Raw genomic sequence first — 23,682 nt, forward strand, 5'->3', positions numbered from 1 at the left:
ATATTTCACTTTCACATATCAACTACATAAATTATAGATACAAACGTGAGTTTTTTCACTAGCTCTGGCAGTACTTTCAGTTTCCACTTTCCACCATATAGAACACACAAGCTATCATGTTCCTGTCTTCACTCTATTTTTCAAGTCATCACATAAACAGTATCAAAGTGACATATATCTAATCGAATTTCCTGCACTGATCAATGAAATCCACAAATGTCAATAGAATCTACATTTATAAGACTTGCAACTAGTGCAGTGGATTCTGTTCTGTGTTTTTCTGTAAATTAACATCAGCTCCAGGCTTCAGGAACACATCAACAAACTCTGTAGATTGCCATCCTGCTGCTCAATGAAGTGGTGTGCCACCTGTAATATCCTGTACACTAACATTTACTCCAGCCTTCAGTCATACATCAAATCCACGCTCTGCTGTTGTATGAAGTTTAGATCCCCACTGTGCTGCTTTATGAAGTGGTGTGTCATCTGTATTATTCTGTACATTAACATCTGCTCCAGCCTTCAGTAACACATCAACACACTCTGTAGATCCCCACTCTTCTGCTTTATGAAGTGGTGTGTCATCTGTAACATTTGAAACTTGATTGAGACTTGCTCCTTTCTTCAGCAAATATGCAACAACAGTTGGACTCCCTTCGCATGCGCTGTGGAGTGGAGTATCTCCATCACATGACAGCATACTAACAGTAGCACCCTTCTCAAATAACATGTGGACTATGTTCAAGTTCCAGGCCTTATATGCTCTGAACACGACAATACTGTTAACCTCTACTCTTCTGTTTAAAAAGAACAGCACAATGTCAGCGTTCAGGCTTACAACAGCATGTCTAAGGCCTTCCTGGTTATCTACATTACATCCTCTGTCAACCAACAGTTTCACCACCTCTAAGTGACCTTTCTCTATGGCAATGCATAGAGGGTGTCGCCAGGGTGATCCTTGATCCTCATTAATGTCTACTCCCTTGTCAAGCACATGCTCCACGGCCACTTTAAGGCCATTTTCACAAAGATAATATAACACAATTTTACCTAACATGTCAAAAGCATTTAGGTCAGGGTCTAGAGACATAATCTGATTGATAAACACATTGTCTCTGGTTTCTGCTGCTAACAAAAGCGGCGTCATATTCATCAGACCGTATCTAGCATTAACCTGAAGTTCCATGCGTCCATGTATGTCAGTTCACTGCACGCAGCATTCTTGCACACATCCAGCCAAATTTCCTCCTCCAGTTCTTGTCCACTAATTTTCCCATCTCTCTTAATCATTGACATGAACAGTGAATACTTTCCTCATCTTTCAAAAGGTTTTTCAAAGTTTTGCTGAGGAAAGCAATGGGTGCTCGCTTGAAAAAACGCCTCTGGTGGGAATTGAATCCAATCCTTTTCATATGCTGCAACAAACATTTTGTATACAATTGATAGCTTCTGCATGAACACGCCATATCTTCATTTGCTCATAAGAGTCTCACTTTGAAGAAACTTCCACCACGTATTGGGGACTGGAAACATAATCTGCCATCCTTCCGAAGAAGTCTGCCAATGAGGATTTAAGCTCATAGTCACGGTCTAAGAGAATAATGATAGTTTTGTCTTCGTTTGGACTTGATCGTTTCACCTCTGTTTGATTAACTTTTGTCCTCTTTGAAACCTTTTCAGTTTTGGTCGAAATGGCCAAAGAATCTTTTTCAGCATATTTGTCAGGATGTTTCACATCCAAAAGTATTTTTTTTTGTGTGTTTGACACAGATATTATAAAAGTAACAGCCATACAAAACCTGCATGGCTACAGGTGCAATCAGCTACCACACCCACCACTTCTTTGAGTGACATTCTACAAGTTGGGGAGTCACGTGGAGGAAAAACGTTTTGGATGAACAACTTCTTTATTACAGGTGTACCCATCTGATCAAACGGCATCGACCTCCTAAGTTATTGTGTGGATGAGTATGGTTTTATATGGCTTTTAGCTGTACAGACGGGGGTCCAAGTATTCATATCACACATTGCACACACCCAGAATCGAACCCTTTCACATGTCCAGCAAAAACTTTACCACTAGGCTAGGCAACCGCCTTATACAACTGGGCTACAGCAACAAGGCATCAGCAAACAGCAGTACCAGATCCATTATAATTACCTTGTAAAACCATGGACTGTTTGGGATGGACATTCTTAATCCCTGGGTTTATTTCTGTCCTGGCTTGGCTTTTAGCAACCGTAGGTTTGAAACCAGAAAACTACGACAAATATTTTCTCCCTATATTGTCTGGACACCAAAACATTCATCCTGCTGGATTCAAAAGTAGAAAAGAAATAACTAGCAGCTCCAAACAAGAGCTGGTAAAAAAATGGCTAGGATGAAAGCGTATGACAAGGGAGAAAGCAAAATCAATTCAAAAAGGCATGAGTTTCTGCTTCATAGTCTTGTCACATTTGCAAAATACGTCAAGGTAAAATTCAGTGGTCCTCCGACTGATTTATGTGGCGGATAGGTAGGGTTTTGTTGAGTCTGTTGTGAATACACTGAAAGGTTGCAGTGGAATAGATCACAGATGCAGGTCTATGGAAGGAGGGTCAAGGAGAAGAGGAGGAATTCCCTGTGAGTCAACCAATCACCTACTGTGGATCATGTTCAGTTAGGCTACATCAAACAGTACAGAAAAAAGTTACAATAATCAGCATACATGTATTTAACAAACTCACATACATTCTCCTGTGACAAAGTTGGGATAGCTCGGGGAGAACATCAGAACCCATTGACATACACATTGTTGAAATGATTTAATAGCATGTAAAAACAGTTAAACCAAACATGGCACATGTGAAACTATATCATTTAAGTGACTTTAGGTAGACAACAGTTTAGATTCCACCACCTGTGTCAACCTCATCATATGGTGAGCTGGTGAGCACAATCATTCATTAACAGAATCACATGGGATGTTCTATTCCAATCATTCTGGAAGATTTCTGTTCATTTAAAAGTTACCCCAGCCCAACCAACCCCTTTGAAAGTAAACAGATGCCCCTTACCTTGTAAGTACAAATGTATATCAGATACTGTATCTTATAGACCATTGAGAACACTTTAAAATACAAGGTTTGTCAAATCCACCATAATGCCACAGTGAGAAGCACCTCTTTGATGTCCATACTTGTATACAAGCAAACATATCTCATGGTCATGGGAACCCATAGAGTGTGATACCCTCATTTATCTCTTTGTATTGACACACTGTATATATTCCATCTGTGAGTGCATGTGGGAGTTTATATGAGAAACACACCATATGTCATAACCACAGTTAATTTAACAGTATGATCCAAGATATGATTTGAATGGTCAATGAGACACAACCATATGCTCATTGTACAAGGCTGACAACCAATACACAGCATAGTCCCATTGTTGTTTGTGGACACAATGTCACGCACATTTCAGAAGGTTGACAATCAATACACAGCATAGTCCCTTGTTGTGTGTGGATAAACTGTCAAGCACATTCCAGAAGACTGACAATCAATATACAGCATAGTCCCTTGTTGTTTATGGATAAACTGTCATGCACATTACAAAAGGTTGACAACCAATACATAACATGGTTTCAAATTGTATGGTCTAATGCCTTGTTAAATGTGGACACAATGTCACACACATTGTACAAGGTTGACAACCAATACACAGCATAGTCCCATTGTTGTTTGTGGACACAATGTCACGCACATTTCAGAAGGTTGACAATCAATACACAGCATAGTCCCTTGTTGTGTGTGGATAAACTGTCAAGCACATTCCAGAAGACTGACAATCAATACACAACATATGTCATATTTGGGATTTCACTTTCTTAGTAAAGTACAAATTCTAGTACTTTTTTCGGTTGTGTCCCATCCGGGATTCGAACCCGCACCCTCAGAGTCAGGCACCTAATCGCCAGCACACAAAGTCAGCCGCCTAGCCCGCTCCAGTGGAAGTCGCGGTGGCTGAGCGGGCTAGGCGGCTGACTTTGTGTGCTGGCGATTAGGTGCCTGACTCTGAGGGTGCGGGTTCGAATCCCGGATGGGACTCAACCGAAAAAAGTACTAGAATTTGTACTTTACTAAGAAAGTGAAATCCCAAATATGACATAAGTTGCATTTGACCACTTTCTGAATGGCATCGTGTAATCAATCAATACACAGCATAGTCCCTTGTTGTTTATGGATAAACTGTCATGCACATTACAAAAGGTTGACAACCAGTACATAACATGGTTTCAAATTGTATGGTCTAATGCCTTGTTAGTTGTGGACACAATATCATGCTCAATGTACAAGGCTGACAACAGTCCACAAGTTAGTGTTTTGTCCTCTTCCCTGCCTGTCTGTTGACCCGCTCTATGTATCTCCTTAATGACTTGTGGTCCTCAAGGTCAGACTGCTCGATGGCCTTGGTGTTGGCACATCCTGACACAGGGCACCTGGAATAGGCGCAATACAAGTTAAATACAATAATGTTTGTTTACACTGTTGTGAAACTGAAAGTCTCAGGGAACTATCAGCAACACGTTGGTTTGTGGGGCACTGATACTTGAAATATATACTTTGCTATACGTATAGTGTAATAATGCACACTTTTGCCCTGAACTATTATAGTGAAAGAGGATGCTTGTGTAATAAATTGCTCTTATTGTTACTGCAGCAAATCTCGGTACCCAGACAGCTCCCATTACCAACTTGTAGACATCTTGCTCTGTTATGAACTAGTTCATCTCATTGAATGCTTTATTGAACGTTTTCACTTGTCTGGCCTCCATACCAGTTCAAATCATGTATTCCTCAAAACAACTTACTTCTCAAAGCATCAGCAACTGATGACAAACCACCACCTTCCTCAGATGCTGATAAACTGCCCTAACAATTTGCATATTCTATCTAAGCATACATATGTCAGCTCCTCTTTCTCCTACACTTTGAAAAAAATGCTATGGTACCGAAACAATGCTGTTCATAGATGCTTCTCGGCCATGACAATTCATGTAAACAGGGATCAACTTTGTCTCCGTGTTGCTATGGTTTCATGGTACCTCCATCAAGTTTATACACACCGATACCTCTGATGTTTTACACACTACGCTACAACTGGAGTTTTGGAATTTGGCTGGTGCAACTGGGTTCTTGTCACTGGTGCCAGTAGGATAGTATCCTTTGAATTCAGCCCAGCATACTCTCTTGGAAATATTAAGACCATGCAATTGCTACCTACCATTTGTTGAGTACAACATGTAACATGTGACCTGTACTTTGAAAGAATCTGCAAATACAAAAAAAAATTTTACAAAAAATGTGCATGTTCTCCTTAACAAGATAACCAATGTATTCCTCAACAGCCTATTTGTCCTTGTCATGGCAAATGTAGCATTCTGTGAACTACATGTGTACTTCCAGGTTGCCATGGTAACTGATGTATTGCCAACATGTCCTCTTTGATGGGGACTGATGGATTGCCCCAAGAACTTACTTTGCCTTTTTGCCACGACGACCGATGTATTCCATGATGGCCTCCTTCTCATAGTTATGTTTACATAACTTGTTCTGCACAGGGTTCTTCATTTCCTGCTGTGTGTAGGGGCACATTGTGTTGACGGTCTCCTCCGTCATACAGATTTCATCATCCTCAGCAGATGTTGATGGCATCAGTATCCCTGGCCCACCAGCAACATCTGCAATAGGCAGTAGCAAACGCTATGAACTAAAATTGAGAGCAACTGTCTTGACTAGATTCCATTACAGTTTTGATAAAACACTTAAAAAAATTAGTGTACGAATCTGTACAGCAACATGCAGAATGTGAGACAAATGGGCTACCAATACACCTTGACATTTCGTGAAATGTGTCTAATGTTCTGAAATGTATGATGAAATGTGGATGGATTTTATGAGATGCTGGTGAATGATTTAGTGGAAGATAAACTGTAGTGAGGTGTTGTGATGAGATGTTCTGGGATGCCATAATGGGATGTTCTGGGATGTTGTGATGAGATGTTCTGGGATGCTATAAAGGGTTGTTTTAGGATGTGGTGATCAAATGTTCTGGGATGTTGTTTGGGGATGTTCTGGGATGTTGTGATGAGATGTTCTGAGATGCAATAAAGGGATGTTCTAGGATGTTATGAGATATTCTGTCATGTTGTCATGGGATGTTCTGGGATGCTATAAGGGGAAGATCAATCATGTGGTGATCAAATATTCTGGGATGTTGTTTTAGATGTTCTGGGATGTTGTGATCAGACGTTCTAATGATATATTAAGGGAATAATGAAGAGATAATCAGGGATGTTGTAATTAGATATGTTCTGGAATGATCGTTTTGATGAGATGTCCTGTGACCTGGGTTTTGCAGTTCCTGTATCTTCTGTTCAAGGTCAGTGTACTTCTCGTGCTGCTTCAAGTTGGATTTTCTGTTCTTGACCTGAAGCTCATTTAGCTTTAAGTCCAAGTCCCGCTCTAGACTGCCCACCTCTCCGCTTTCCAGCGCCTACATGCAAAGTAGACCTCAAGTTACAGATAGGTTCACAATTTGTCTCAAAAACTTTACGCCTCTTACACCAAGCAGGCTCCCACCAAGATTCAGAAGAATATATTTACATGATATGATTTGTTTCTTAGTTAAATGTGCTTCATAGTATTTATCTGAAACAAGCTGTAAATTAAAAACTAAATTCAATGACTGGATCCTGGGTCTCATTGAAAAATGCCCTCTTATTATCAAGAATAACTCTGCAGGTCAGCACGCAACAATAAATCCTTTAATCAAGTTATCTATATTTGTGAGTGAGTTTAGTTTTACAATGCTTTTAGCAATATTCTAGGGGAACATCAGAAATGGACTTCATACATTGTATCCATCTGAGGGATGGAACCAGGGGCATTTCAAGTGAGGAACAAACTCTTAAACCACTTGGATACTCCACTGCTACCATCCAAATATAGAAATTGGATCTACAAACAGTGGTATACCAAGTTTAGGTCACAGAGAGATGTATATAGCTATGACCTTGTTCTTGGTGTAGTCCACAGCTGCCAGGAACTGCTCTAGGTCTCGCTCCATGCACACATAGTCCAGCATCACTGACTTCAGCTCTTCTACTTGCTTCTTGTTCTCTGTGGATGGCAAAGATAACAGGCTATGTGCAGTCACACTTTGGGTTCATAGTTAGATACAAACATACACATTTCTCTCTCAGTACCACATACTGGGAGGCCTGATCACTGTTACCTCTATCATTCTCCACAACATCCATGGCAACATCGATTGTTGTTTCCATGCCAACATTGATGTACTGCTGGATCTGTTTCACTGTGTTAATTGCCTGCTCCACCACAGCAAAGTGTGGCTGATTTTGTGACATCGTGACTGTAAAACAAGAGAAAGTCAACTAAGTTGCTAACTAACAAACAAGGCTATGTAAAACAAACTGAAAATTGATCATGTTCACTGCTAATTGATTACACATCGTGTACTTATTGGACTGATACCTGTCAAAAAACAAGTGAATGTAACAAGTCTGTCTAAATAATTATTGGCCGACATGCATAAGAAAGATGCAGTCTTGACGAGTCTGAGATATGCATCGGTTTCCGGCATGTAGTGTGCATGGAGCTTTCTGTCGAGCTAAGCACGGCTTTGTGGAGGAAACAAAAACACACTGGATGAACAGGCAAAGTATTGGGTGCATGAAGTATGACACACTCGTAGTGTGCCCCACTGAGATTACGGTCGTGTTATGACCGAAAACAGGACAACTAACCCAAATGTAGATAGAAGGTCTATGAAGCGAGATCACAGCCGGCAGCCAATAAGTGCACTATAAGAGGTGGTCAGTAAATTGCAGCGTTAATTGCGATATTACAACGTGTAAAAACATAGATATATTTCCAATTATAAAACTGGAGACGCATATTTCTGACCTGACTCGTTTCTACCGCCAACTTGTGAAGGGGGGGGGGGTAACTCTCAGTGCGTATCTACTTAAAATATGAGTAATATCAACTGAATATTTATAATTTTATGAAAAATAAAACAGAACAGGACATAAGGACACAGAGTCCTTGTTTACTCGGGCAAAATAAATGAACTATGTGTAAAACGATAGGGGCACTAATTCTTCTCGGCAACAATTTTGTAACATTGGCTGCCATTTGGGAGCACTCACTGGCGCCCAATATATTTATATACTCTTAAAAAAGTAAGGGAATTGTACTTCTAATGTACAGTTGTCGTAAGTTGGGGATATATGTTTGAGCATCACCACGTGGATTTCATTCGAAGCGAAGCTGTTCTATCGTTCAGCTATCCCCCTTGGTAGGTGACTGGAGCATGACATGAAAATTTCAGGTACAATTTTCAGTCAGTAGTGTGTGGTGACCCTGAAAACCCTGATCATGCCCAGATGCAAGAAAATTATTGGAAAAAATGGTCAACAGCGATTTAGCGACCTGCCTGACAAACGTCAAGATTCATAATGACACTCCATGAACGTGTAGGAGCTAGGCTCCCACGTTGTGCGCGTGCTTCCCGTGCATTGTGTTGCGTGTGGTGATAACGTGAAATGATGCTGTGTACACAAGATGAATGTCATTGTGACGATCCTCCATGGGTATTCTTTCTACCAGGCTTCAAAGTTCAGGTTCCCCTACTTTTTTGAAGAGTATAAGTATGACCTTAAAGATACCTAAAATATGTAGACATACATATATTCGGGCGTGCGGTGGGGTGGGCGGGTTGTACCTCGATATTTAATGATGTGTTGTAACGATATGATGTTTCATGACCTATTATATCAACAACACACATTTGGTTGATTTGCTATCAACTCACTGCAACAATGAAGTTCCGTTCACACAATGTTTTCTCAACATCTTCGCGTTTGGTGATCTACATCCGTTTGTTTGTCCACATTCACTTGATGGTCAGTTAATGGATTAATGACAGGTATAAATAGCGATAACACCACTCAGATTACCCGACAAAAGTTCCCATTTTGCATTTCTCATGTGTTTAGTAAATACTCAACATTATTAATTAAGGTCTGATGAGGCACATGCATACATGTAATGTGATATGCGCATGGTAGTGGAGCAAGAGGAATAATCAGTTGAAGTAAAGAATATCTACATATCGATCATCGCATTAACCGTTGATTGATAATTATTTTATCTTGCACAACGAATTTGTCAAAAGGTAGTGTTTATGTTTGTAGAGTTACTTCCGTATACTGAAAACACTCACATTGTGTCGTAAAGTGAAATGTAAGCACGGCCTTTCTTCAAGGGATTAACTTACAATACTTTGATCGCTCATTGTAAAGGATGGTGGGTATAATGTCAAATAGTGAAAGGTATGCTATCTTTGGAGACCAATGAGAGTATACACCATGACCAATGAGTGTATACACCAGTGTGAAAAAAACTGGAATAAGGCGACGTGACATGGGACAACAGCATATGAGTGACATATCGTTTTTTCATTTGGATATTGATGGATTCATTCCTCAAAGAAGCTAATAGCCTGATATTTTGCTGTATCTTTAGTTGGTTTCAATTTTGATATTTGCATTTGTTTTTTATTGATTTGTTGTGGTAGTAAACAAAATCAGTCAACTTCGTTTTTTTCGCCGTGAAGTCCTTCCATGCGAGAGAGAAAATATGCACAATAAGTCGTGTGAGTGTGAAATATGATTCACACTGGCAATCATTTAAACATCCGGAAATTGCAGTCATTATTTACTTAAAACAGATTGTGTACTTCTTTATAATTTTTCAAAGTGCATTGAATATAATGATAAATTAATCACGCTAGGATTATATCTAAAAACAATCTAAAGACGTACATTGACTTCGGTTATGTTTCAGTCCTAGCATTCTTTTTCCCATGGCAGATAAGTTAAACTTCAAAATGTTTTCAAATTCTTATCATAATAATGACGATAATGATTACATGTTCCAGTTAATTTCAAGACGAAACTGCATTTCATCTTTGTTGAGCAGTGTAAGCATACTCCCTTAAACTGGCATTTGCGGGTTGCAAATCATAGATGGAAAAAAAAAAAAACTTTCTGGGAGACCATGCAGGTAGTCGTGGGGAAAAATACGGTTCCCCAAAATGCAACCACCAAGGCAACACCCCAAGGAATAGCTCTGGATCAGTTAACCTTTGTTTCTGATTCTTCTGCAGTTATGAATTCCCGGAGTTAAGTAGAAAATCACTTCAAATCACAGAAACATAACATGACTGTAGTCTTCTACAAAGCGATCTTTATCATACCTTGATTTTTAACAAAATGGTGATCCTATAATCAAGTCTTTACTTTTCATTTCTACGAAACGAAATGTTTCCAAACTGACAACATCAGTAACTTTCCAAGCGGTCTGTTGACTCTTGAGAGTTACTAGACCTGGGCCCCGTTTCACAAAATTCTCGCAAGTCTAAGATCTCGTAAGTTTGCTGGTAGCCATTGTACCTCCTATAGTGAAACACGAGAGCTACGGATGCTACGAGAAAAGTTACGAGACTTTAGGCTTACGAGAGCTTTGAGGTGCCATGCAGTTGTCCTGGATACAAGGAGAAGTTTACGGGCATCACCACACATTACAAGGAGGAAGTTTAGGGATAACATCACCACACAATGCAAGGAGGAAGTTTTGGGACAACATAACCACACAATGCAAGGGGACATTTATGGTCATCACTACACCAGTGGGGAATCAAATTCCGGTCTTTGGCATGAGCTAACTGGTTACTCCACCGTCCTACATAATACCAGGGCTACTCTAACTGGGGGAGTGGTCATTTAACATAAGCCGCGGCTTGTCACGTGACCAGTAAAGCCGATAAGGCGGCAGATTCGTTTTTAAGCCTGAGTCCGGTTTATTTTCAACAGCTGATTACATCCGCAGTGTTGTGACAATTGAAAACCTAAATGTAGAAGATAAGTTACCTATTCTGTCACTTCCCTTTAAGTCAAATAATTGTTATTAGTATCAGTGTTAGTGCAGTAGATTCGTAGACCAGTTTCAGGTCGGCATGTTGTAGCTCACTGGCTTCAATTCAGTTCGGTTCAGAGAAGAAGGAATAAATTCTGTCTCTAGAAACTTCTTTCACATATTCGTTTAATTTTAGAAGGGAAATATACCTTTAGTTGAAACGTGTTTGCAAGTAACAGTGATAGTTTTATAACTTTTGAAATTAATTGTTAGGGTGTATTTGAGGCGTGACAAATCCGCTAGCTGATCTGATCTGTCATAATGAATATGAATTCATTAATACAATTCACTACAGAGCGTTGTTTAAGTGTTTCTAGATATTGTTCTAAAAAGGTTCTTTCACACACACCTTTATTTTTTGTAAGGCAATATGTCATCAGAAGAAAGCTGTTTGCAAGTAAGAGTGATAGTTTTATGATTTTAGAAAAATTGTTAGAGCGTATCTGATGTGTGTGAAAAAATGACATCTCACCGACTTGATCTAATCCGATCCGACCTTGATGCTTGCTATGCTTGACTATTGTAGTTCCATAACTTCTTTCTTGTTGATCTTAGTATTTGTCAAAACTGGAAAGGTATTCATAGCACTGGGATAATTTGACAGGGGTGTGTGACAGTGTTAGTTAACATTTTGTCAATGTCCATGTCATTCCGCACATGCAGTAAGATATCTGAATTCATTACTAAAGTATAAAAATGTCTCAAAGTATATGGTTTTTTAAAAAGGACAGCTGATGTTAACACGTGTTCTAGCAATAGTTTTGAGTTCTATAACATGTTTGTGGAATGATGGCGGTGGTGTATCATTTATTCTTTCATTAATTTACAAAAATATTTCATTCGTTTAATCATTCACATATATTTCTTACTGTTAATTTATTCATTCATTGTAAAATTCCGATAGATACAATAAACTGGCTGAAGTACTGTTAAACGCAGAAGTTGCGCTGAGAACGAACCAAGTCACTGTGTGTGCTGGAGCATGACGAGACACATGTTAATTACCATTGTACTGATGGTAAAGAAAGCAATGGAGTCACCTATCCTTGTTGTAGATTATCCCTGATAATACAAGCACGTGAGTTTGGGACAAAATCATTCACCTGGGAGATACTTATTTGGCCAGAAAACTCGACAGTTTAAGAATGTGTTTTCTTGTGTATGCAGTCTATGTAAACTTATCGTCAGTACGTTTTTTTACACTCAACTACCTTGTGGTGGAGTGTAACGAAATACAGTGAGACTAAGTTTACTTAAACTGCTTGTGTATGAAAAGTATGAAACTAGTTGATTATCATCACTGCACCAACTCATCTACTGTCTGGAGGACAAGCGCTGAGAAATGGGAGTAAATGAGTTTAGTTTTACACCGCACTCAGCAGTATTCCAGCTATAAGGCGGCGGTCTGTAAATAAACCAAGTCTGGACCAGGAAATCCAGTGATCAACAGCGTTGAGCATCAATCTGTGCAAATGGGAACCGATGACATGAGTCAGCCAAGTCAGAGAGTCTGATCACCTGATCCCGTTAGCCGCCTCTTACGACAAGCATTGTCGCTTTTTATGGCAGGCATGGATTGCTGAGGGCCTGTCTGCCTCGGAACTTCAGGGGTCCTGAGAAATGGGAACATCCTTCATTGTTCGATTATGTATCTGGACCTGAGAAATGGGAACATCCTTCATTGTTCCATTACGTATCTGGACCTGAGAAATGGGAACATCCTTCATTGTTCCAATACGTATCTGGACCTGAGAAATGGGAACATCCTTCATTGTTCCAATACGTATCTGGACCTGAGAAATGGGAACATCCTTCATTGTTCCAATACGTATCTGGACCTGAGAAATGGGAACATCCTTCATTGTTCCAATACGTATCTGGACCTGAGAAATGGGAACATCCTTCATTGTTCCATTACGCATCTGGACCTGAGAAATGGGAACATCCTTCATTGTTCCATTATGTATCTAGACCTGAGGAATGGGAACATCCTTCATTGTTCCATTACGTATCTGGACCTGAGAAATGGGAACATCCTTCATTGTTCCATTGGACCTGAGAAATGGGAACATCCTTCATTGTTCCATTACGTATCTGGACCTGAGAAATGGGAACATCCTTCATTGTTCCATTATGTATTCCATTATGACGGCAGACTTCAGATCTGATCAAAGGAAGGCACAGTTTCCAAGGGCATTAAAAATACACACAAAAAGAGTTTGCAATATTAGTTTATTGAGGTTTTGTGTCATACATATTTCATATTCTATCTTGTGTCTTCCATGCAGTCCATGAACAGTTATTTCATTTGTGATTTCAACCGGAGATACTGAAATATAAAACATATTAAGATAACAGATTCCTAATTTCAAATTTTGTCATCAAAGATAATTCACATTTGCTGCTCAGTCTAAGTAAACTTAGTCTTGTAGGTTTGTTTAACTCAGTAGAGAAGTGTAACGATTAAAACTGAGACTATGTTTACTTACACTGTATTTGCTGTTCAAACAGTTACTATGTGAGGGACATCAACATAAATCTCCTGTAAAATCATTCCAAGATTCCAATATTGTATGTATAATTAAACGCGGGTTAATTACAATTTACCTATGTAATATGCAATACAATGAGTCTGACTATATGCAGGATAAATGATATATTTCACAAACACAAAAGTAACAACATGCATTAAGTTGACTATTGGTCACTATACTGAACTGAAGTTTCGAAAAAATGAAATTGCATAAAAATAAGCGTTCATTTTTATGTCTTCCATTTAAACACTTGACAAAAAAGGTGTTGTGTTCCTTTTGCTGTTCAGTATCCATCTGAATCTGAACCCTACAATCTATAATCATCTCACATTTTTCCTGCTGTTGATAGCTTGCTGTACCCAGAGCAGTTCCATGGCAATGTTCCTCCTGACCTCCAGTATGGATGCCGAGTTGATGTTTTTCACTTCCTCCCTTTCTGAAACAGTAAACATGGAAACTAAGCACATACAGTAGGCCCTTGTGGCACACCTGTTTCTTTGGTTTCAATACTTCAGTCGAGGTCCACTAAAATTGTTGTCAGGGTTTAGTTTAAGTTTCTGAAAAAACACTTTGTTCATCAGTTAATTGGAAGTTTCATTAGCATGTAAGCATTATAATTCCAATTTAGGAATTATTATTGTGTTAATCCAGATGAGGTTCAGGTTATCAAACTCTTGGGTGGCAACAGCACTAGTCATGGTCCTTCTAATTACAGGCTGGATTTGCCTTGCTTGTGTTGGTATTTACGCAGCTTAGAAATATGCATCCTGTAAGCACAATTTATAAAATGGATGCAGAAAACAACATATTTTGCATCCAGATTTGCACAAAAATACACACTGATTCTTGAGAAGAAATATATCTGTAAGTAAAAGAATAATAAAACATACAGTAAAGTGCCCCGTTACACCATGTTCACAGGTAAAACGATCTTCGTAATTATTTCCTGAAAGTAGATATAAGGGATGCTCTGGACACTTTGTTCTGCACGCCAAACTAAATCTTTGCACTGTCATGACAACCAAAACAGTGCAGAACATGGTTTGGATTATGAATAAATAAATAAGAGATAAAGCTACTGTTTTGAAATAAGAGGCAGTATAATAGAATTATGATAGGTCTAAACTGAATTTAAAATTGAACATGTTAGCTAAATAAGTACATTAGTTTCTTTTAACATGACCAAGATAATTTTAGGCTTAAAGCTTATTTACTTTTTCCTAAACGTTTCGGGATCATTACAGATCCCTTCATCAGGTGAAGGGACAGATGACTGTGTTGATCTATAATCAAAGTAATCATCCTGAAACATTGAGAGTGAAAGAAGAAAGAAGGTTAAATACATAAGAAATCTTGGTCATCTATAACGACTTCTACATGTTCTAAGTGCTGCTAAACCTAAAAGTCTTCATTTAATGTGTTTAAAATAATAATTCCAAGGAAAGACATGACTAACCTGGCTTCATTCTGGAGTCCAGCTGACTTTCCCAGATCGATGTGACCTCAGTGAAGGAGGAGGTGTCACTGTCACTATCGTGGTCTTGATGGCGAGGAACACTCACAACATCTGGAGTCTCTCCATCCATCATCACATGTTCAGTTCTCTTAAAGTTTAGTTTCACTGGTTGTTCTGATGATGTTCCATGCAGTGGTTGATCAGCTAATCGACAAGCCATTGGCGATAAGTTTTGGTTATTTACTTTTGAACATGTTCCATTTGTACTCTGGTTACAAATTTCATTAGGTGAAAAACAAATGTCTGTGCCATGAGGAAGTTGGTGAAGCTTATCAACTTCGGGACTGGTTTGTATTTCAACTGTCTTCACTCTTGTATCAAAATCACTGTCTCTGTCAGTCACTTCACCCTGGCCCTCTCTAGTTGAAACTTTATTACTGTTGATCTCAGAAGATGGAGGATTGTGTGGGTGGTCGATACTGGCCAATTTCTTGTGCTTAACAAATTTTGGAAGAGAAGGGCTGGTTCTTTCCCAAATGACAGATGGAATCTTGTTTGATTCAATATGCTTCACAAGGCCCAAGTATGTGTCTCTCAAACTCTTCATTTGTTTCCGAACAATATAAGCCCTAAAATGAGCCTGGAACAAACGTATGTTCAATGATAACAAGGAAAAAAGGATGTCAAGAATCAAGTCATAGTTCATGCATACTGCTTTGTACTGAAGGATTGAACTGAAAATAATATACTGCAGCTATACATCTAATCCCCCGTCTATCAGTTCACTGGTTTCCCCCTATTTATCCCTTCATAGTTCTTCTTGTGTAACATTCTCAAACCTTGCGCTTAGACCTTAATTGTGTAAGCAGTTATCAACTTCATCACACCAACCTGTTAATGCCACTCAAAGAAGTTATAATCTAAGCACAGGAGTTTAGCAGTTTGAAAAACTACATGTCAATCATCCATGATACCAGATGTTGTATTTTTGTCGTTGGGTAGCACTGCACTTCACCGAGAGCACCTTTATTAATAACCGGCCCCTAAATACCAGAAAGGGTACCAGACCCTAACCCCAAGAATCGTAAAGGTGCCTAATCCCAAAATGGTCATAAAATAAGGCGGCGAATATATTCTACATTTGCACCCTAGCCTGCCGTTGCAATGCCAGTAATTTGCAGTATTTTCAAAAACTTTCCCCAGAATAGATAAGTTGTTTTGGTTTTAGCTTGTGTCAACATGTTGCGTTTATCAGAGTAGTTAAACACAAACTATTTCCCGCGATTCATCATTTCTCTTAAAGAGTTTCGTGTAGAATTTAATCGAACAGGCTAAGTGAAATACCTGCAGTTTTATTATCGAAGACGTATCATAATTCTCCAAGTCAACACAAGAATCGTTCAAACTGCACTCCATTTTCAAGCGTTGGTGCAGCCGGGAAACAAAGTTATCTACAAAACTAAAACTTCCGGGAGTATCACATTACGAACAATTAACTAACAATATACAGAGTTGAAATGAATATTTTAATAGTCAGCAATAGTGTCGACGCAAGCCCCATCGTGAGTTCAATGAGTTCAATACAGTTGTGATTTTGAACGGGCATTGTGAAAACATCATACAGATACTCTGTGACAAGTTTTTGAATATCCCAAGCACTTGCTGTTTCCGGTTTCAAGATGGACGACGAAAGTGTGGGAAGGCCACTGAAAGAAGGAGAAGCCCCCGAAATTGCAGAAGTCAAATATGAATGTAGGCTTTGTTTCATGGCAGATTATTGGCCTGTTTATTTTTAAAGTGTTTATGTTTTACATGGAGGGTGATATTTCTGTTTAGTCGAATGATCATCAATAATCTTACAGAGGGTTGTGCAATTTGACAATATTGTCCCATTTTCGATCACGGTGCGAGTCGCTTAGTCTATCTTGTTCAGTACTTTGGTGAGTTATACACTGTCTCTGTATGTTTTTTTTTAAAAAAAAAATCCTCAATTTCCCCCATTCCAAATAACGCTTATTAATGAATATATAATATAATTATTAAACAAATGACAGTCAGGGATACAGGTGAGGGTCGTACATGTGTTACGTATGCCTAAATGTCAGTTGTGAATGAAATAATAAGATATGAAGCGTATCATGTTCGTACATAAATACATTTTTATCTAGCATGTAGAGTTTAATAGCTGAGTTGTTTAATATTATAAGTAACAAACTACGTCACCGATTCTCTCACACAAAAATGTACACCATACTTCTCCACTTGCAGTAGGAGGTGTAAGTACACCCCCATCCCCAAATATTATCTGGAGCCCTATGACCCAAACCCCACTTCATTCAACCCCTCCAGATGGTTCGGGAATATGTCATAGCTAGTGTCCAGGAACCATTTTTGACTGTTTGCCCCAGAATATTTGTGCTGACAATTTATTTTGAATGTATTTTTGACTGAATCATGTTGTATGTTTAATAACATTTAATGTTATTGCTACTGTATCAGAACAAATAATGTGAATCAAGTTGAGCATTCATACAGTAGTTTTGGATTTTTTTCAGATTTGGACCATACAGCTGATGTCCAGTGAGTTCCATACATCAGCTGCAGACAGTCTACTTAATAAGTGTCGTTAAAGTAGTATTACTAGTAATGCAGGGTCAACATTCAACATTGCCCTGGTAATCTTGATGAGAACATTTTTCAATATCAATTCATGGTGCTACACAATAAACTTCCTCAATATCTTCAGGGTATATGTTACAGCGAAATCTCCACTATACCCTGGTTGCATCTGTGGGATGCCTGATAATTTATCAAGGATGCACAATAAGATGGTGCTGGTAATATTATGGTAGACTATTTCCGAACACACTCTGTGGAACCAAAGTATGAAATGTTATTTCCTGAATTTGAATGCTTTATTATGTTTATCACAGTTCTGATCATGGGATTGTTTTGGTATGTTTCAGATTGCATACATGTATCCTTTACAGCATGTTCAGAAGTGAACATGTCAGGATGAAAACATATCTTAGATCTTAGGAAGTTAACAGATAATTTGTTTCAATGCCATTTTATAGAAACAGAAAAAAAAACTGCTCCAATTTTAGATTTGAACATTATGTTTCAAAAGCTCATATTTTTGTTTTGCATAGTTTACAAAATCATAGACATAATAATTGTTACAAATGTGGGATAACGTTTTATAACTTATTCTTCACTGGAAATGTTGATAAGTTTTCACACCAACGAAATAATTTTGTAAGGCATCCTAAATTCCTTTATTATATTTTCGTCACTGCAACATGTAGTATCCTTAACTCAGACAGGGGGAGATAGTCAACAAGAAGCATTTGAACAGGTAATTCGTCTTCTTTCACATTTATGAAGGGCTTTTAGAAGTGGAATGCTTAAGAAATGAAAAGCAGTATTTATGGATGTCAACCTCTTCATTGTGAATAACATGACGTTTCACCTGATGGAGCAAGCATACATTCCAAAACATCGTGTTATTCACAATAGAGAAGCTGACATCCCTAAGTCTTGCTTTTCTTTTCTCTTCTTTCACAGTTATGAGAATGCCTTTTATTTGGAAGGATTTTTTTGTCCCCACATTTGTCATCTAAATCCCAATTAAAAATGTCTAGCTTTTGGTTGTGTGGCACTAAAACAGTACCACGTAGCACTGCTATTGAATTCATTGTCTGTAAGATGATCTCACAAAGTAAAAACAAAGGAGTAAAAAGAACTGAATGAAACAGTATTCTGTGCATCTATGGACTATGTTTGTCACACTTGTGCATGGATACAAAACATGATGTCATCATGCTAGGATATGGCACATATTTTTATCCCCTCGGCATGTAATGTGGGGGGATATAGTTTTTGTATTTTGTGTCAGTATCTTTGTGCCCTTTAGGACAATCTAGTTTTTTTGGGTAGGGGTACAGGTTTAGATCAGACATGTGAGAAATAAATGGTCAGTACAGGTAGATAAGGAAAAAATGAAAAATTGGATTTACAGGATTTTTGATTAACATTTCATCATACCTTTGCAATATGAACACGTTGTCAAATGCTTCTTGTATCAGATGGCCACTGCAATGTTCAACTACATGACCACAGACTATGACACTGTGGAGATGCTAGAAGTTCATGAGATTGAGGCTGAAGGTGAGGGGAGACAACTCTAGTTATCCATTTTAATACAACTATTGCTGATGAGGAATATCAAGCAAGTCCACTGCTAAATACAACCTTGGCTGTAGAACTATGCCATACTAAATGAAGAAATGTAAACAGTTCAAAAAGCTGTTTACTAAAGAGACATTTTTAGTCTTTTGGCTTGAAAGCAACAGATTTCCCTATTCTTTGATCAATGACTTGGTGTTTACAGTTTTCAATGATGGGTTGCATTTCCTAGATTGTAGGTGCCATTATATGTCATGATAAGTTTTGATGTGACATGGTATGTTAAATATGTTTCCACTGTTTTTGAAGGTGAAGATATGAAGTCACTCTTATTCCACTTCCTAGATGAATTCCTCTTCCTGTTTTCTGCAGAGCCTTACATCATACCAAGGGTGAGAAGCTTTCAATTTACTACACATTTAAGTGTGATGTCACCTACGAGCTAGGGCTAATGACTTTTTCAATACAACGCGCATAGAATCATGCGATATTTGCCGGCCACAGCAGGGTGACTACACGGAAATGGATCTAAGGGCAGGTTACAGATGGGCACCGTAGACCCATTGTAGGCCAAATATGAACCAGGTATAGCATCTCTGTTTGAGCTGTTGAGGCGTTAATGGTTTTCTTGGACCTTGCTTAGGTTCCACCTGTCCGTTTAATGTCCTACAAGGAGATTTCATTGAAACATGGTTACCTTAGATGATTTCCTTTTGCTGAGAGTATGGATTGTTGCTGATAATACCATTGCTTTGTCACGTACAAACTTGTCTTGGTTTGTACTGCCATGATGTAGGACTGTTGGACGCAGCTTAAAATGACAAATACAAACAACAAACAATGGAAATCATATACCTGGGATGGCACCTTATCCAATTTATTCATTCTATGTCTTTATGATATAACATGGATCCATTCACCACCAAAACTCCTTTAAGGGTGACTTTACCATTTCCATCACTCTTAGCATGAGGGTTTGGAATGTAAGCTGATTGGATAGCTGTTCTTATCCACGTCTCTTAATGGATAGGGTACTGGGAGCTTTGCACAGAGTTTGCACCTTTACATGACCAGTCTTCACATATGTTTAAAAATTGTTGTATTGTGTTTTGTTTTTCAGGTTGTTAAAATTACAGAGTTTGATACGGAGAATTTTAGGATCAAAGCTGAAGGGTAAGTCAGCTTATAGTGATTGACTAAAGATGTCTACTTTGATCATCCGTAGCATAACATCCAGAGTATGAAGATAACCTGAAATATTCGTCATCAAAGTTTTCTATGTTCTCTTGGCTGTATAGCATATGTTTTGAGATGATAAATCTTGTCAGATTATGTAATTGTTATCATTATTACTTTCCTTCATATTTTCCAGGTGTCATAATTGTATGTAATTCTGTTTACAGCTATGGTGAACCTTTTGATATATCTAAGCATCCCCAGGTAAGTTTGTGCATGACACTCCATGTGGCAATATTGACATGTGATAATCTTAATATCTGTATGAATTACATCATTGAACATGTAGTAGTTTTCAAATTATGTCGTAATCTTAATGTGGATGGAGATTTCTGTACTCTCCATCATTGACATCTTTTTATATCCTTCTGTTGAGGGATGAGACTCCTAGCAAATCATGGGTAGTTCACCCAAAAATATCTGAGGGTGGGTAGATTATAATAATATATAGGCTTGGCTCGGTGAGAAATTTAAACATACAACTTAAGTGGAAAGGGTCGGCCAAAAAATATGGGTATTATTAGGGGAAGGTCTGTAGTCAGTTCATAGGTGCATTTAAAATCTCAGCCACACCCAACCCCTGTAGTGAATAAGTCTTACCCTTCATGGTGGAGATACTACCAGTGTGTACCTCAGGCAGGGATTCAAGATTCCTGCTGTTACTTACCTACTTAGATTTTGTTGTCATGGTTGATAAAGACTGATAGTTGATGAAGGGGTGTTCCCACCTTGCTGGACACTTTTGTTCAGAATAAAAAGTCACAGATGCATGATAATCCCTATAACAATAGTCTTTTTTGTCTATATGTCTCTGGGGTGCAAGTCCCATTCATGAGATGCACCTTCAGCACTGCAAGACGATCATCCAGAGAATCATGTCTACAGTCTAATAATCCTTTGAATAAGCTTCACTCAGTTTAGCTAATATAATTCATGCTGAATCAAATTAGTTACTAGAAAGTAAGTTCACTCAAAACAAATTGGTGCTTTGGAATAATGAGTTCAAACTTAGCTGCCAAACGCTCATGTGCCCCAAATGAGACTACATGTGACAACTACTCATTGAAAACAGACTGTGGCTGCTGAGCTAACGGACATGTAATCTGTTATCACATCAACTGTCTGGCAAAGTGGGGTTTGACCGAGTTAGTCCCACCTGTCCGGTTTGTTTGATATGCCGACAGATAATCCTGTACGGAGGATTACCATCTTGTCTTTGATGTACTGACTATAGTCTGTATTGGAAATTCGAACAGGACTGGCACAAACAGCCAATAACATGCATGTTATTTCTTGAGTACAATCATGGATGCAATGTTACCGAAGTGCTTATGGCATCAAAACAAGAAAGTACTGTAAGTGAATGTGTTAATGGTATGTTGTGTAGGGAAACTGATTCTGTACTGTTATTGCAGGGGACAGAGGTCAAGGCCATCACATACTCAAACATGCAGATACACGAAAATGAAGATCAACATGAACTTTTCGTCATCATCGACATCTAGTTGCTGGAGCAGTTGACTGCATGTATATGACTGTTTGATACTAAACACTGCATCAGTATTCAAGCTGTATGAAGGTAACTTGCAACAATCGAAACTGGATCAGTCAATCCAGTGATTATGAGCAACAATATAACTCATCAGGGTGTGATGACACACAATTAACTAGTGGTCAAGCTGATTAATGATTCTGAAACATCTGCTTGTCTCTTGGAACCAACATGGATTGCTCAAGGTCACTTGTCACTCCATGTGTTCTCAGAAGACAATCTATGTCCCTATGTCCTTCAATTTCCATGTCAACAACTAGAACTGAATACAAATATTAGCCATGTCAAGAGCAAACATTTTTTCTTTGTTATATTTATCTTCTGTGATGATTGTTGCAGCTAAGTTTTTAAATGGTGAAAAAAGTAGGTGTTCTGCAACCAGACAAATATTATTTAAGTTGTTTTATGGATACTGAAGTTGTTTATCAGAGGTTGAATCAGAAGGGATAAAAGTCTACATGATACCTAAGTGAAGGTCACCAGTCATGCAGATCTCCTCTTTTAGTCGCATGGAATATACATGCACTGATGTTGTGTTCTATCAATGTTAAAACACATTAGTCTGTGTGTATATTTGTCTGAACAAAATTTGAAATTATTCCAAGGTGTCATTCACACGGTTAGAAGGTTTTGCTATTATTGTTTAAGTTTTGTTGGGCATATCTTTATGAATTCAGAAGTAAATTTCTATCCTGCTGTAAAACAAGAATCAGTGTCATCTGATACGGGAGGGATGTTTTTTTTCTTGATATTTCATCAGATGTTTATGCCTGGGAATGGACTTGGGGTAATATTCCAGCACAAGTATCTTTGAGTGTGAAATATGTTTGATATTAAGTGCATGGTATGACAGCAGAATACAGCCACTAGTTAGGATTTCAGCAAAATAGACCATTTTTCTTTTAGGCTGGCTGACATAGTCTATTTCCGGAGAACTTCCCAGGTTTGCAAAATGACTAACAGTTTTGAGCATGTTGGACAGACCAGTCTTGTGCCTTAAGTCAGGGTCATCTTTACCCATCCTTACTGTGTCAGCTTACTTACTCTAATGGAGGTGGGCTCTTCTTCAAAAGGGGAACATTAGACACTAGTCAGCCCCTTCTGTTTTACAAGTGGCTAAAGTGTTCACTCGTCACCCGAAAAAATGGGTTTCATTCCACACATGCATACAATGTGTGAAGCCCATTTCTAGTGTCCCCAGCCATGATAGTGCTGTAAAAATTACCTCACTCACTCTGACATACCATATTTGCTGTAGTAAGGCACTTTGAAAATGGATAACTGTAGCTGTCATATTTAAACTAAAATGACTAGCCGATTTGCTTAACTTTTAAGTTAACGTTGTGTTGATAGTTTGGGGGCATTTATGTACCCCTTATCTGCTGCAGTTTCCTGAACTAATCCCTACAATAATCCATAGACTCATGTACTAGCAATGGCGATACAAAATTACAAAAGATTTATAGAGGAGTTGGATGTTCTGCTTACTGGAGCAATCCCTGATTCTTCTACCCTTTTTGATTACCATCAGGTTGGGAATTGGTGACGTATGCATTAATCATAGTACAGTGGGTTTAGAAAATGTTCCTAGTTTGTTTGTATGACCTATTGTGTATATGATGATTGACTTGTACCCTTGTTTTTATACAGTAAACATGTGAAAGTAC

At 38.4% G+C, this 23,682-nt stretch overlaps 3 protein-coding genes and 1 pseudogene across 4 annotated transcripts; 1 reads left to right on the forward strand and 3 right to left on the reverse strand.

Annotated features, from left to right (window-relative positions):
* Positions 1-250: 250 nt before the first annotated feature.
* On the reverse strand, positions 251-1,792 carry LOC137279057 (serine/threonine-protein phosphatase 6 regulatory ankyrin repeat subunit C-like; annotated as a pseudogene).
* Positions 1,793-2,793: 1,001 nt separating this feature from the next.
* Positions 2,794-8,004, reverse strand: LOC137277098 (E3 SUMO-protein ligase NSE2-like). 2 transcript variants are annotated; one of them, XM_067808759.1, is made up of 6 exons: positions 7,543-7,792; positions 7,283-7,420; positions 7,061-7,167; positions 6,394-6,541; positions 5,525-5,726; positions 2,794-4,484 (listed from the first exon to the last, which is right to left on the reverse strand). In XM_067808759.1, exons 1-6 carry the CDS (start codon positions 7,649-7,651, stop codon positions 4,361-4,363), a joined length of 828 nt encoding a protein of 275 aa, XP_067664860.1. In that variant the 5' UTR covers positions 7,652-7,792; the 3' UTR covers positions 2,794-4,360. The 2 variants fall into 2 exon arrangements, with proteins under 2 accessions (XP_067664860.1, XP_067664861.1); XM_067808760.1 differs by lacking the exon at positions 7,543-7,792 and adding an exon at positions 7,975-8,004 and having other exon boundaries at positions 4,109-4,484.
* A 5,260-nt stretch (positions 8,005-13,264) lies between these two features.
* LOC137277099 (uncharacterized) lies at positions 13,265-16,500 on the reverse strand. The gene is made up of 4 exons (XM_067808761.1): positions 16,384-16,500; positions 15,040-15,679; positions 13,913-14,019; positions 13,265-13,378 (listed from the first exon to the last, which is right to left on the reverse strand). Exons 1-4 carry the CDS (start codon positions 16,453-16,455, stop codon positions 13,349-13,351), a joined length of 849 nt encoding a protein of 282 aa, XP_067664862.1. The 5' UTR covers positions 16,456-16,500; the 3' UTR covers positions 13,265-13,348.
* Positions 16,501-16,709: 209 nt separating this feature from the next.
* Positions 16,710-23,681, forward strand: LOC137278497 (protein archease-like). Its single transcript, XM_067810854.1, has 9 exons — positions 16,710-16,791; positions 17,595-17,619; positions 18,006-18,016; positions 18,366-18,397; positions 19,128-19,209; positions 19,537-19,619; positions 20,348-20,400; positions 20,631-20,667; positions 21,879-23,681. The coding sequence occupies exons 1-9, from the start codon at positions 16,719-16,721 to the stop codon at positions 21,966-21,968; spliced, it is 486 nt and encodes a 161-aa protein (XP_067666955.1). The 5' UTR covers positions 16,710-16,718; the 3' UTR covers positions 21,969-23,681.
* Position 23,682: the final 1 nt, after the last annotated feature.

The sequence above is a fragment of the Haliotis asinina genome, chromosome 3 (assembly GCF_037392515.1).
Source record: "Haliotis asinina isolate JCU_RB_2024 chromosome 3, JCU_Hal_asi_v2, whole genome shotgun sequence".
Classification (NCBI taxonomy): domain Eukaryota; kingdom Metazoa; phylum Mollusca; class Gastropoda; order Lepetellida; family Haliotidae; genus Haliotis; species Haliotis asinina.

Coding starts and splice junctions, on each gene's coding strand:
- LOC137277098 (XM_067808759.1), bottom strand. CDS start 7,651: ATGCCGGAAACCGATGCATATCTCAGACTCGTCAAGACTGCATCTTTC. Junction 6,542..7,060: donor TGGACTACACCAAGAACAAG/GTCATAGCTATA, acceptor CTTTGCATGTAG/GCGCTGGAAAGCGGAGAGGT. Junction 5,727..6,393: donor ACAGGAACTGCAAAACCCAG/GTCACAGGACAT, acceptor TGCCTATTGCAG/ATGTTGCTGGTGGGCCAGGG.
- LOC137277099 (XM_067808761.1), bottom strand. CDS start 16,455: ATGGAGTGCAGTTTGAACGATTCTTGTGTTGACTTGGAGAATTATGAT. Junction 15,680..16,383: donor CTTCGATAATAAAACTGCAG/GTATTTCACTTA, acceptor CGTTTGTTCCAG/GCTCATTTTAGGGCTTATAT. Junction 13,379..13,912: donor CTATCAACAGCAGGAAAAAT/GTGAGATGATTA, acceptor TTTATATTTCAG/TATCTCCGGTTGAAATCACA.
- LOC137278497 (XM_067810854.1), top strand. CDS start 16,719: ATGGACGACGAAAGTGTGGGAAGGCCACTGAAAGAAGGAGAAGCCCCC. Junction 18,398..19,127: donor AACAAGAAGCATTTGAACAG/GTAATTCGTCTT, acceptor TTCTTGTATCAG/ATGGCCACTGCAATGTTCAA. Junction 20,401..20,630: donor TTTAGGATCAAAGCTGAAGG/GTAAGTCAGCTT, acceptor TTCTGTTTACAG/CTATGGTGAACCTTTTGATA.